The 14,255-nt window shown below is 44.8% G+C and overlaps 1 protein-coding gene across 1 annotated transcript in view; it reads right to left on the bottom strand.

Annotated features, from left to right (window-relative positions):
* Positions 1-4,207: 4,207 nt before the first annotated feature.
* LOC311130771 (potassium/sodium hyperpolarization-activated cyclic nucleotide-gated channel 2-like) overlaps positions 4,208-14,255 on the bottom strand; it is a gene marked incomplete at both ends in the record, with an annotated part of 71,183 nt that continues 61,135 nt past the window's right edge. The window contains 3 exons of the mRNA XM_084163565.1: positions 4,208-5,160; positions 8,894-9,058; positions 11,390-11,630. Of these exons, the coding sequence (XP_084019691.1) occupies positions 4,208-5,160; positions 8,894-9,058; positions 11,390-11,630 (1,359 nt within the window). The remainder of the gene's footprint in view (positions 5,161-8,893; positions 9,059-11,389; positions 11,631-14,255) is intronic.

The following is a 14,255-nucleotide window of genomic DNA, read 5'->3' as shown; positions in this document are numbered from 1 at the left end:
CCTAATCTATGGATTTCACATGACTGGGAATACAGATATGCATCTGTTGTTCACAGATACCTAAAAAAAAAGGTAAGGGCGTGGATCAGAAAACCAGTCAGTATCTGGTGTGACCACCATTTCCCTCATGCAGCGCGACACATCTCCTTCGCTTAGAGTTTATCAGGCTGTTGATTGTGGCCTGTTGAATGTTGTCCCACTCCTCTTCAATGGCTGTGTCAAGTTGCTGGAAATTGGCAGGAACTGGAACACGCTGTCATACACATCGATCCAGAGCATCCCAAACATGCTCAATGGGTGACATATTTGGTGAGTGTGCAGGCCATGGAAGAACTGGGACATTTTCAGCCTCCAGGAATTGTGTTCAGATCCTTGCGACATGGGGCCGTGCATTATCATGCTGAAACATGAGTTGATGACGCCATACACGTGGTCTTTGGTTATGAGGCCGGTTGGACGTACTGCCAAATTCTCTAAAACGACGTTGGAGGTGGCATATGGTAGAGAAATGAACATTCAATTATCTGGCAACAGCTCTAGTGGACATTCTTGCAGTCAGCATGCCAAATGCATGCTCCCTCAAAACTTGAGACATCTGTGGCATTGTGTTGTGTGACAAAACTGCACATTTTAGAATGGCCTTTAATTGTCCCCAGCACAAGGTACATCTGTGTAATGATCTTGCTGTTTAATCAGCTTCTTGATATGCCACACCTGTCAGGTGGATGGATTATCTTGGCAAAGGAGAAATGCTCACTAACAGGGATGTAAACAAATGTGTGCACAACATTTGAGAGAAATAAGCTTTTTGTGTGTATGGAAGATTTCTGGGATCTTTTATTTCAGCTCATGAAACATGGGACCAACACTTTACATGTTGCGTTTATATTTTTATTCAGTGTATATGGATTGCATGAAATATTCCCACCATTTACCATCTTAAGTGTGTCATGTACATATAAGAACTTCCAAACGCTTCCCAAAAACAAACCTTAAGCAATTCAAAAACATTGACATTTTATTTTGGCTATTCATCTACACTTTATTGTATGGTATTTATTAAATTTTTGTAAAATGCCCTAATTTATTGCTAGACAAATAGTCTCAAAACCTGTTCAGCAATCCAAAAGGAATTCAGCCATTAAAACCATCTACTCACCTTCAAACACATGAAAGTTCCCAAATAAGTTTCACTGAGCATAATTTCCAGCAACGAATCCCTTCCAAACCCACACCCTTGGCACCACCAACAAGGTGGATGATACAGTAAAACTTATGATGAAACACAATGGAAAGTAATAACAGTCCAAAATAAATGGGGCCTGAGGGGATCCAATCTTCTCTCTCATTACATAGTAATTGTGGAGGGGAGTTATTGAGCAGCAGATGAATTCGATATCAGCGCTTGGAAAGCCTCTTCCCCTAATACTTTTGGACACTAATCAGTGGAGGCCGGTACACACATTCAGTGGCATCACTTATGGTAGGAGACACATCATCGCAATGCACCCTCCAAAATGTCTGCTCTGTCCTTGCTGCAGATTAGAACAGAATGGGAGTAATTTAGATTTGATATGTAATTTATGCACACAGAACCTACCTCAATTTGATGTTGAGTTAGAATTTGCGAGGAAAGGCAAAGTAAATTGGATTTGTTTTAAATTTAAAATAATCTAAAAAGTCTTATAATGTATAGACAATGCAGATTTGATGAAAAGTTGAATGTATTCATTAAATGGAGTAATGTGTGGGATCTGACCAGGGTGCATCAGTCTCTGTACAGTATACGAATGAAAATTAGCGTAATCAATTAGACTGCCTTTAGAACATCAGTCAGACTATTATCTTGGATATGTTTTAAAATATAAAACTATGATCTGTCTATTCTAAACTTCAGCTATGCAAATAACCTCATATGCATTTCCATCAGGGTTGAATGAGATACAGTATGTTGATATATTCATGTGATTCATAACCCAAATCAACATGCATATGCATCATCCTATGGGGATGGATGACTTGGTTGAAACTACACTATATCTACAAAAGTATGTGGATACCCCTTCAAATTAGTGGATTCGGCTATTTCAGCCACACCCGTTGCTGACAGGTGTATAAAATCGAGCACACAGCCATGCAATCTCCACAGACAAACGTTGGAAGTAGAATGGCCTTACTGAAGAGCTCAGTGACTTTCAACGTGGCACCGTCATAGGATGCCACCTTTCCAACAAGTCAGTTCATCAAATTTCTGCCCTGCTAGAGCTGCCCCAGTCAACTGTAAGTGCTGTTATTGTGAAGTGGAAATGTCTAGGAGCAACAACGGCTCAGTCGCGAAGTGGTAGGCCACACATGCTCACAGAACGGGACCGCTGAGTGCTGCAATGCGTAGGGCGTAAAAATTGTCTGTCCTCGGTTGCAACAGTCACTACCGAGTTCCAATCTGGAAGCAACGTCAGCACAATAATTGTTAATCAGGAGCTTCACGAAATGGGTTTCCATAGCCGAGCAACCGCACACAAGCCTAAGATCACCATGCGCAATGCCAAGCGTCGGCTGGAGTGTTGTAAAGCTCGCCGCCAATGGACACTGGAGCAGTGGAAACGCGTTCTCTGGAGTGATGAATCACGCTTCACCGTCTGGCAGTCCGACGGACGAATATGGGTTTGGCGGATGCCAGAAGAACGCTACCTGCCCCAATGCATAGTGCCAACTGTAAAGTTTGGTGGAGGAGGAATAATGGTCTGGGGCTGTTTTTCATGGTTCGGGCTAGGCCCTTTAGTTCCAAGGGAAATCTTAATTCTACAGCATACAATTACATTCTAGACGATTCTGTGCTTCCAACTTTGTGGCAACAGTTTGGGGAAGACCCTTTCCTGTTTCAGCATTACAATGCCCCCGTGCACAAAGCGAGGTCCACACAGAAATGGTTTGTCGAGATTGGTGTGGAAGAACTTGACTGGCCTGCACAGAGTCCTGACCTCAACCCCATCGAACACCTTTGGGATGAATTGGGACCCCGACTGCGAGCCAGGCCTCATTGCCCAACATCAGTGCCCGACCTCACTAATGCTCTTGTGGCTGAATGGAAGCAAGCCCTCGCGGCAATGTTCCAACATCTAGTGGAAAGCCTTCCCAGAAGAGTGGAGGCTGTTATAGCAGCAAATGGGGGACCAACTCCATATTAATGCCCATGATTTTGGAATGAGATGTTCGACGAGGTGTCCACATACTTTTGGTAATGTAGTGTATATCACTTGCTCCCTAGTTGTAGTGTTTTGAAGAGGCCAAGCCAGAATGAAATGTAGGCTGTAGACTCCAAGAAAAATACTGAAATTATACCTACACTGTCATCTGCAAATACCATTTGAGAAAGGGGGAAGATATATTTTATAAATATGAATTCCTTATAAAGACACTCATGCACGCGCACACACACACACACACACACACACACACACACACACACACACACACACACACACACACACACACACTAAGGATATGGCTTCAAATGTTGAAATCAAGGCAGTGAAATGATCTGTTTAGTCATTTTTCAGTAATATATTATTAATCCCATTTATACAATGCAACATTTTGTTTAAACCCAACTGGTCAAAAAAAACAAAAATCTTGTTTGAGCCTTTGAATGCATCAATTTAAGACGTGGTTTCAAAAAAACGTTTTCTTTCTGAAACAATATTACAGTGACATGAGTAGAACTTTTGTTAAAACCAGTCCGTAGAGAAAAGAGGAAATCCCAGAACAACTTCTGCAAAGCGTTGACGTCATCATTGTCATCTGAAGCAGGTCCCTGATTTTCTTCTTGTCCCTGACAGTTTGTATTGTTTGACTATATAGATAGTGGTTGAGAGATGCGTGTTATTTATGTTGAATATGGTTACAGTAAAGAGAGTAAATAAAGGAGAGATGTGGGGAGAAGGTGCTACCACTACGTACGGTCGGTATCTACTGTCTATGTCTGTGGGTGGAGTAGAAACATCCCACCTCTGATAACTATATTGTTAGTCATACATTGTCTTTCAGCTCCGGTCTCCCACTCCCTCTCCCAGTCACACATCATACATTCTTATAGTCATATTCAGCCCCGTGTGACAGGGAGAGGGGAGATTATAGGGTAGAAGGACAAAACCTTCCACAGTTCCCCCAACCAAAAAGCCCTGGCTCTACAGAAATCGAATCAAGGTCACAAATTTGAAGATAGCCTCGATCTGACATGGTCTGTCTCAGGGTGGCTGGCTTTGGAGTCCTTTTTGGGTAATCCCGTGTCCGGCGGGGCTGGCGCCAAGCCTGCTCCCATGTCCACTCCCATGCCTGTCCCCAGCGATGTCAGAGTCCCTGGGAGGGAGGCTAGAGGAAACGCCCCGACAGACATCTGGTGGGGCAGCACCATCCTATGAGTCACAGCGCTCCTGACCCCTGCAGGGCCCGAGGGGGTCTGTGGTGGCCCAATGGATGTTGAGGAAACACGGTTGGACTGTGGTGGGCTCGGGGCCACGGGTTGAGCCCCTCCCTGGGGCAGGGAGGGCTGAGAGGCAGAAAGTGCCCTGGTGTCCTGACTCAGACTACCCATGTGCAGAGAGCGGGAGCTGTTATGGGTGTTGGGCCTGTATGGGGGGCTGGGCATGATCTGCTGGACCAGGGAGAGCTGGGAGCCAGAAGAGGGGCCGTACTGGAATGTCCGTCCCCCAGCAGCTAGGGGACTCTGGATGGGGGGGCTGGAGAGGGCCGAGGCGAAGGCACCACCGGCGTGTAGCTGGGGCTGCATGGTCTGCTGAGTCTGGGGAGGAGGGGAGGCCGACAAGCTCTGCATCACCTGGAACCTCCGCACCATCCGGGGGGACTGCAGGGCCCCGGCCCCTACCAGAGGGCCTGCCATGGGGGGACAGAAGCTCATGGCCACAGCCTGCTGGAGGGTGGCAATGGCTGAGCTCTGGGGTGGGGCTGGAGGAGCAAAGATGCCCCCGTGCGTGGGGGGGTTGGACATGGACATGGCACGAGGCCTCTGCAGGTCCACCTGCTGCACCATCTCACGGTCATATTTCACAATCTCCTGTATAATTTCGTTCTCTCGGTTGTTGAAGACACCCGAGTTGAGGTCATGCTGAACCTTGTGCATTAGGATTGAGTTCTTCTTCCCTGAGGACGGAAAATAGAAGAGGAGAGGAGAGATGAGACTCTGTTACCTGAGCAGACACTGTTCCACTGTAGAATCAGCACAATCAATACATTATACAAAGTAATAAACAGCCAAATGGTCCAATGAATACTCCTGATAATGCCCTACAGTAATCGCATTCTCCCCCCTGATTAGTTGGTATTAGAGAAGTTGCTGGCATAGCAGAACAGAGTATGGGGCAGCTGGAAGGAGTTAACCTGATCAGGACAGACATGTATTCATATCTCCTTTCAGTCTGCCTATCTAGAGGTTGTCTGTAATGGCAAAGGTGCATAAAGATGGAGGAATTCAGATATGACGCCATTGTTTTAGCACTATCCACATACTTTTTAATCTACGCGCGCGACATGGTACAATGTGCCTATAGTGTAAATCGGCACAATCTACAAAAAATTAAAAATAAGAAATGCCGCCGTCTTGGAGCTAAAATTGGAATCATGTATACTGTGCTAATGCCAATACAAAAAAGAGTAACGGTGAGCACTGTACAATACAGCAAACTTAGCAAATTAGGCATTTGTGGTAAGTACATGGGGGCAGCCATCTTTATGCACCTTCGCTATTGAATTCACAGACGGTAATTTTGCACTGAGATGGGAAGAGACGCTCGAGCCTCCGTATGTGTCAGTGAGTTCACTGTAGATGTTTTAACTTGTTTGTGTTGTGTGTGCCTCTCTACAGTATGTACTAGAGCTGAGTGATATGGACAAAACGTCATATTGTGATCAATTGAATTCTTGACCCATTTTGCTCGATAACAATAAATATATATATATTTTTTTTTTGTTGATCTAATTAATGTCCAACAAAAACTTTCCATTGGTAGGCCTATATAGGCACTTGAATTCACCACAAATGGTGCGCTCTGTTCCGCCAAGCATTACCTCAATTACATACTCTGTTTGTAAAGTGGTGGTATTTTCTCAATATTGAGTGTTGAGAAATATTTTGTATACTTTCAGAAAGCCGAGACTCCACTCTCTTTAACAACAGTAACATTAGGCAAACAGTGTTTTTCCTGCAATTACATTTTAAAATGTTGGTCGTATGCTCCCTTCACTCCGTGCACAAGGTGGGGGGAGGGATTGAGAGCGGGCAGCGAAACAGGGACGGAGGGGCAGATACTTTCATTGCAGGAAGCAGGTTAATACACATTACAGTTGACCAAATTATGGTTTGAATAGAACCCCCAAAAACATTGTGTAGCCTAATCACCAGTTTACGGACGTAAGCCAAATGCTTGTGTGCGGGCAATGTCGGTGTCTGCAATTTTCGGTTAATCATCCCAGCTCTAGCATGCACCACCTGAATTGTAAACACAAAGGCCCTATGACCTTTCTGTCACGGTATGTTCAGTCTGACCCCTCACACACCTGGGGTGAGGATGGGTGGCCTGTGTTTTTTCAGACGTGAGGTGGAGCAACATGTGCCTGTGGCATGTGCATGTGTGTAGTGGCTGTGTGGGCCTGAGTTGGTGGTGGTGCTGGGGGAGAAATCTATTTGCAGCTGAAATTGCCTCCTTCACGGAGTTCACGCAGGCAGCCAGTGAGATTGCAGATCCATCTCTCTCGTCTCCCCAGCGTTTACATTTTTTCCAGTTGAACACGCATTAAAAAACTCCCAGGATTATTACTTCCACCCCCCATCTCATGTTTCGGAGTTTCATCTTTACTTTCTGTTTTTCCCCCATCAGCAGGGGATTTTCAACTTTTCCGTCTCTATCGGGCTTTTTTAAAAAAACAAATAGAGTGACACCCACATGAAAACATCAGGTAGAATTTAAACATGAGTCTGAGGGACTGGGAGAAGAACTCTAACTCTAATTCAAGCTGCAGAACTAGCTAGCATGGTACAACACAGTCCAGTTGACTGCAGAGTGGGTGGCTGCTATAGGCTCCAGGCCAAAAGGGCCAAGTCCATTATGTTTCCTTAGGGTCAGGATAGAGGTCAATGAGTCTAGTCTACTGTCTCTTCCATAGACATCTAAAGGCACCAGAACACATTAGTACACACACTGATCAGCTAAACAGAAGGATCATAGTCTCCTGTCCTGACATTGTGTAAGCTACAAGACATTATAAACATGATTTCTTTGGAAAAAGACTGTGTTCCAAAAGAACTCCAAGGTTAACAGATAATTGTCATCCTCTGAATTACTGTTTAGATTTGGAATTAATTAGCTTTCTACCCGCCAGTTACTTTTTAGTCTGGCCACTTAAAATACTAAGCCTTTGATCCAGGACGCTTCTGTTGTCAGTCAATCTAGTGAATAGCTAAACAGTAGACGAATTAACCCATTCAGCTCCTTTTAACATATTTAGTACAATATCAAAACGCGCCACAAATCAAATTCTGTTTGGTATAAATGCAAAACAGTTGATGTCATCATAGTTAGAACAAGTGTCTAAACAGACCACATTGTCATTATCTATCATACTTCCATGCAAAGAGCATGTGTTCCTAATGTTTTTTACACTCAGTGTATATTGGTCCAGGCAATATAGTGTATATAAAATGACTCACTCTCCAGTCTTCATTGACTTGCATTGGATGTCCTTATACTGCATGTACTCTAGGGGTGTGTGTGTGAAAGAGAGTGTGTGGGGATGTCTTTGGATAGGGTGTTCTGAAGGTGTTCCTAATGCGTGGTATACTCAGTGTATATATTGTTCCGGACAATCTATGTACCAACATTTATTAAGATCTGATCATTTGAACATGTATTCATTCACATGACTTGATTCATAAAATGCGTAAAAACAGTAACCTGGAGACAAAATATAGTGCAATATCAAAAAGGCAAATGCTTTGGCCGATTACAAAAATGTCTTCAGATACGTCCATCAGTAAGCTCAGAGAACAAGTGCACAAAAGGAAATTGGACATTTCCGTTACGGACATGAATGGGTTAAACAGAATATTCATCTTCCAGTGTTCCCATATGCTCTATTCAGGTTAGGTGTTCATCTGTTGTCAAAGATCAAAGACAACTCAATCTCCTCCAAATGTGTGAAACCAAACGTCTCGTACTTGATGTGGAATCTGGCTGCTATGGCAACCACTGGCAGGTGGTGGATGCAGGGCCCCTGCACGTCACCGAGCGGTGACATCAGCATCACATTGACCTTGGAGGCGGTGGGGGGTTTAGTCAATTTAGTTTAGTAAATTATATGTTTACACTCAGAGCTCGGAATTCACTAACCAGGTGCTTTCTGATGATAGCTGAGTGACTGACAGCGTAGCAACACTGGAGGTAACGGAGAAACCAAGAGAAAATACGGTAACTTCCTCCCTTCCACACAGAAGAGGAGAGCATAGCGAGCTGTTTAGACAGTGTGCTGAGCAGTCATTTTCACAAATGAGCATCACTCCTCCTGAGAGCACATTTACAGCAAACCCAGGGGAGTATGGCACACTCAGTCATTTTGAAATAATAATCATATCTTGTGAAAGTCATATCCTGAAGATATAGCAGCTGCATCTAAATAAAGGGTCTAAAATGAAATCAAAGAAACCAGGGAAGTCAAATAGAAATTATTAATGGCATAATTACAATAGGTTCCATTGATAGAATACAGTATGTCTGTTTTTGTTCTGCTGATTCTATGAATGACAAAATGCCTCAACTATGCCCATAGCTAATCCTGTGTGGGTCAGTGGCTTATTTACTGGTCAGTGGTAGGCTGGTCTCACCTATCCGGTCCAGTCGGTCGATGGCCACGGTCTCGAATGCGCGCCTCATCATGGGGTACTCCTCCAGCACCTCATTGAAGTTATCCACAGACAGGGAGTAGAGACGGCAGTACGTGTCCGCCCGCACACTGGCCGTCCGTCTGCCTCGGGTCAATAGACAGATCTCTGAGGGAGAGAGAGAGAGAGAAAGACAGGAGGGTCAGAAACGGTCAGAGACAGACACAATTACTACTCAGCTAACTAAGCTACAGAAAACATGTCAAAGAAACATGAGCCATTCGAATGTCATGATCCCATGACAAAGGTCCCTTAGACATGTCACACTCATTATTCTTCTGATTTCTAGCTTATAAAACACTGCTACACTAGAATTCAAAGCACACACAATCCTACAGTATCAATTTATCACATGTGGAAATGGGTCATTTACTGAGACGATAAAGAGCATGAATATAGAGAGAGGAGAAAGGCATTTCAACCAAAGACCCAGCCGAGACAGCTCAGCGTAGGGAGGGAGCTCCAGGGTTGGAGACGTGGTAGGGCCAAGGTTCATTACATTCAGGTGTTACCCTTCAGTCTCTGGCCTGTGGCTGATGGTTGTCTTGACAACCATATGCTCTTTTTACTCTGCTGCCTCCCCGTTCTCCCCCTTCGCTCTCTGTCGCGTGTGAAGGGTATCCTCTGGCTCTCAGTGAAGAAAAAACCCACTGGAATGTAATTTACTGTATGCATGGGGGCGCTGCTCTGGCTGCATTCTACATATCAGCCTCTACAGTGGTAGGCAACCCCCCCCCCCCCCGGGGACCATGGAAAAAGAGGAATTAACAAGAAGTGCAGTCAAGTAAAAGATCAGCTGCCGCCGGCTGAACAGAGGCCCACACACCATTAAAGAGCAACAAAGGGATGTTCCATTCATGAGTTATACATTTACATAATAATCTTGTCATTAAGCCCCAGTGACAAACACTCTCCACCCCTGCTCCCCCTCACAATGGCTCCTTATTCACAGGGTATTAAAGTGTGACCTTGAGTGTCAACGCGGCCCTGTGTCTCTCCACTATCTGATGTGGGATTTACAGTTCTTCACAAGATTAATGAGATTCCGTTCTCTCCAGTGTGCCGAGCGCTGCAGAGGCAAGCAGCAGAACACAGTGCTGGGATGTGATTCTGACCCTACTACACCCTCTTACTCACTCCGGTATTTCCCCCTTTAAAAACAAATTATGGCAAATATGGGCCATGTTGTGTAGAGATGGTGTATAAATCCCTTATGCCGACATTTAATTTATTATCTTAGGGCAACTATTACAGTACATAGTTTCTACCTTCTTTCCATATTCCCTCATCATACTACAACAACAGGACAAAAATACAGTATCTTCTCCAGTAATAATATTAATTGTAAATAATAGCAGATGAATCAATAAATACCACCACAAATCCAACAGACATTCTGATTAAAGTTTGCGCCTAGTCCATGCCATGTAGAAAAGGGTTGGCTTCCTGGTGGCATACAGCATAAAGGCTCGCCTTTGAACATTGACGGTTGACATTACTAATTGCTCTGTCATCAGTGTTCCATGGACTAATTAGCTGTTATTAATGGGCCGTGTGTGCTGCTGTAGATCTCTGACACTCCTTCAGCATCCGCCCTTGGCTCCTGGCACCTCACAGCCCAACCCACAGCACCACTAAACTGAACTCTTCTCTTCTGAAGAGGAGCCGGATGTGAAGAATGCCCCCAGACCATGGCCCAGAGACACTGGAAAAATGAGTGCTTTTTTTGTCGATCAACAGCAGCGCTGTGTCCCAAAACAGGCAGGGAGGAGGACAAGCTGCATGGGAAAGTGGGACAAAACTGGCTGCGGGGCTAAAAGACTAGCGAGAAGAAGTCAAATGTCAGGGTGTTTTTATTTTATTATCTTGCCTGCTACAATTTTTATATAAACATGGTTACGACGTTGGTTAGTTGGACCGTAGGATTTAGAGCAGGGTTCCCCAACTGGGAGCCCTCGGGCCGAATTAGGCCCGCAGGTGGATTTATGTTGGACATAAAGACTGTAAAAACACCAGGAAATCAGCTCCAAGTAATTTTAATTTAGGAAAACTGTTCCCAAGTATTCCTTGCATAATAGATCGTATACAAATGTTTTATCTGTTTGGGCTTCTTGCGGTCAATGTTGCAGTCTACAAATTATTCGTAATTACGTTCAGGCCCCCCGACCATCCGCTCAAGAATAAAATCAGCCTGCGGCTGAATCTAGTTGATGATCCCTGATTTAGAGGGAGAAAAGTCTACATGAATTAAGTTAAGTCTACATGAATGTACTGTACCTTATGTAACTTCTGTCCTATAGTAGATGTGTGTTATCAGCACCACGATAGAATAGAATAGAATTGAATAGAATGAAATAGAACAGAAAATAGTTTATATAATATGTTTTTCAGCAGCAGTAGCCAGCAAACATAAAAAAGGTCTGATATTGTTGAGCATACCTCCAAAGTAGGATCCATCAGAAAGCTTCACGCCCATGGTTCCTTTGGTCAGCACGCTGGTCACACCGTGTTGGATGAAGTACATCTTCTTGCCGATGGTGCCCTCCCTGATGATGTAATCACCGGGCTGGAAGACCTCGAAGCGGAGCTTAGTCAACATGGCTGTCACAAAGTTGGGGTCGGCATTGGCAAACAGGGGCATGGATGCCACCAGCTTACGGCAGTTGAAGTTTACAATTTCCTGAGGGAAAATACAATTAATGTAACTGAATTTGAATTGTTACGTCTAAGACTAACATACACTACATATACAAAAGTATGTGGACACCCCTTCAAATTAGTGGATTAGGCTATTTCAGCCACACTCGTTGCTGACAGGTCTATAAAATCGAGCACACAGCCATCCAATCTTCATAGACAAACATTGGCAGTAGAATGGCCTTACGGAAGAGCTCAGTGACTTTCAACGTGGCACCGTCATAGGATGGCACCTATCCAACAAGTCAGTTTGTAAAATTTCTGCCCTGCTAGAGCTGCCCCGGTAAACTATAAGTGTTGTTATTCTGAAGTGGAAACATCTAGGCGCAACAACAGCTCAGCCGCGAAGTGGTAGGCCACAAAAGCTCACAGAACGAGACCGCCGAGTGCTGACGCTCTCCAAAACCGTCTGTCCTTGGTTGCAACATTCACTACTGAGTTCCAAACTGCCTCTGGAAGCAACGTCAGCACAAGAACTGTTCGTCGGGAGCTTCATGAAATGGGTTTCCATGGCCGAGCAGCCGCACACAGGCCTAAGATCACCATGCGCAATAAAACATTGCGCACATGCATATTGACGCCACACATACACACAGACACACTTTCACACTTCACATACGCTCCTGCTGCTCTGTTTATTATATTTACTGATTGCCTAGTCACTTTTACCCCTACCACATGTACAGTACCAGTCAAAAGTTTGGACACACCTACTCATTCTACTATGAAATAACACATATGGAATCATGTAGTAACCGAAAAAGTGTTTAACAAATCAAAATATATTTTATATTTGAGATTCTTCAAAGTAGCCACCCTTCCAGGTGAAGCTGGTTGAAAGAATGCCAAGAGTGTGCAAAGCTGTCATCAAGGCAAAGGGTGGCAAGATGGCTCCGACAGATAGGGCAGCTCTGCTTCTAGCTCCTAAGCAACTTCGCAGTATTTTGTTTTTTTTGTGTGTTATTTCTTACATTATTAGGCCAGAATTCTTTTTGTGTTATTACATAGAGCCGGAAATAACTTTTGGATATCAGAGCGGCGGTAACTCACCAGCATTACGACCAGGAATACGACTTTCCCGAAATGGATCCTTTGTTTGTACCCACAGGGCAATTGAACTGATTCCAGAGGCTGATCCAAAGCACCGCTGGCGGAGAAGAGGTATCCGGAGTGGACTTCTAGTCCGACTCAGGAGGCGCACACACCATCTACCGCTTCCGAGTATATTACTCGCAAATGTTCATTCTCTGGATAATAAAGTAGACGAGTTTAGGGAGAGAATCTCCTTCCAAAGAGACATCAGGGATTGTAACATACTCTATTTCACGGAAACATGGCTCTCTCGGGATATACTGTCCCCGTCCATACAGCCAGCTGGGTTCTCAGTACATCGCGCAGATAGGAATAAAGAACTCTCCAGGAAGAAGAAAGGCGGGGTGTTTGTTTCATGATTAACTACTCGTGATGTGATTGTGATAACATACAGAAACTCAAGTCCTTTTGTTCACCCGACCTAGAATACCTCACAATCAAATGCCAACCGTATTTCCTCCCAAGAGAAGTCTCTTCGGTTATCCTCACAGCCATGTATATTCCCCCTCAAGCCGATACTACAACGGCCCTCAAAGAACTACACTGGACTTTATGCAAACTGGAAACCACATATCCTGAGGGCGCATTTATTGTAGCTGGGGATTTTAACAAAGCAAATTTGAGGAAAACGCTACCAAAGTTCTACCAACACATTGACTGTAGCACTCGCTCTGAGAAAACATTAGACCACTGCTACTCAGCTTTTCGAAATGCCTACAAGGCCCTCCCTTCTGCAAATCTGATCAGGACTCCATTTTGCTCCTCCCTTCCTATAGGCAGAAACTCAAAACAGGAAGTACCCGTGCTAAGGACTATTCAATGCTGGTCTGACCAATCGGAATCCATGCTCCCTGCCTGTGCCATTAAACCCCTACAACTCATCCAGAATGCCGCAGCCCGTCTGGTGTTCAACCTTCCCAAGTTCTCTCACGTCACCCCCCTCCTCCGCACACTCCACTGGCTTCCAGTTGAAGCTCGCATCTGTTACAAGACCATGGTGCTTGCCTATGGAGCTGTGAGGGGAACGGCACCTCCGTACCTTCAGGCTCTGATCAGTCCCTACACCCAAACGAGGGCATTGCGTTCATCCACCTCTGGCCTGCTGGCTCCCCTTCCTCTGCGGAAGCATAGTTCCCGCTCAGCCCAGTCAAAACTGTTCGCTGCTCTGGCACCCCAATGGTGGAACAAGCTCCCTCACGACGCCAGGACAGCGGAGTCACTCACCACCTTCCGGAGACATTTGAAACCCCACCTCTTTAAGGAATACCTGGGATAGGATAAAGTCATCCTTCTACCCCTCCCTTACCCCAACCCCCCCAAAAAAAATAACCCCAAACAAAACAACAACAAAAAACACATTGTAAAGTGGTTATCCCACTGGCTATAAGGTGAATGCACCAATTTGTAAGTCGCTCTGGATAAGAGCGTCTGCTAAATGACGTAAATGTAAATGTAAATGTAAATGTAAGATTGTTTTGATCACGTGGACTGGGATATGTTCCGGGTAGCCTCAGAG

Source organism: Coregonus lavaretus (genome assembly GCF_964263955.1).
Source record: "Coregonus lavaretus genome assembly, chromosome: 6".
Taxonomy (NCBI): domain Eukaryota; kingdom Metazoa; phylum Chordata; class Actinopteri; order Salmoniformes; family Salmonidae; genus Coregonus; species Coregonus lavaretus.
The sequence above is the reverse complement of the archived record's forward strand: the minus strand, read 5'-3'. Positions and strand labels throughout refer to the sequence as shown.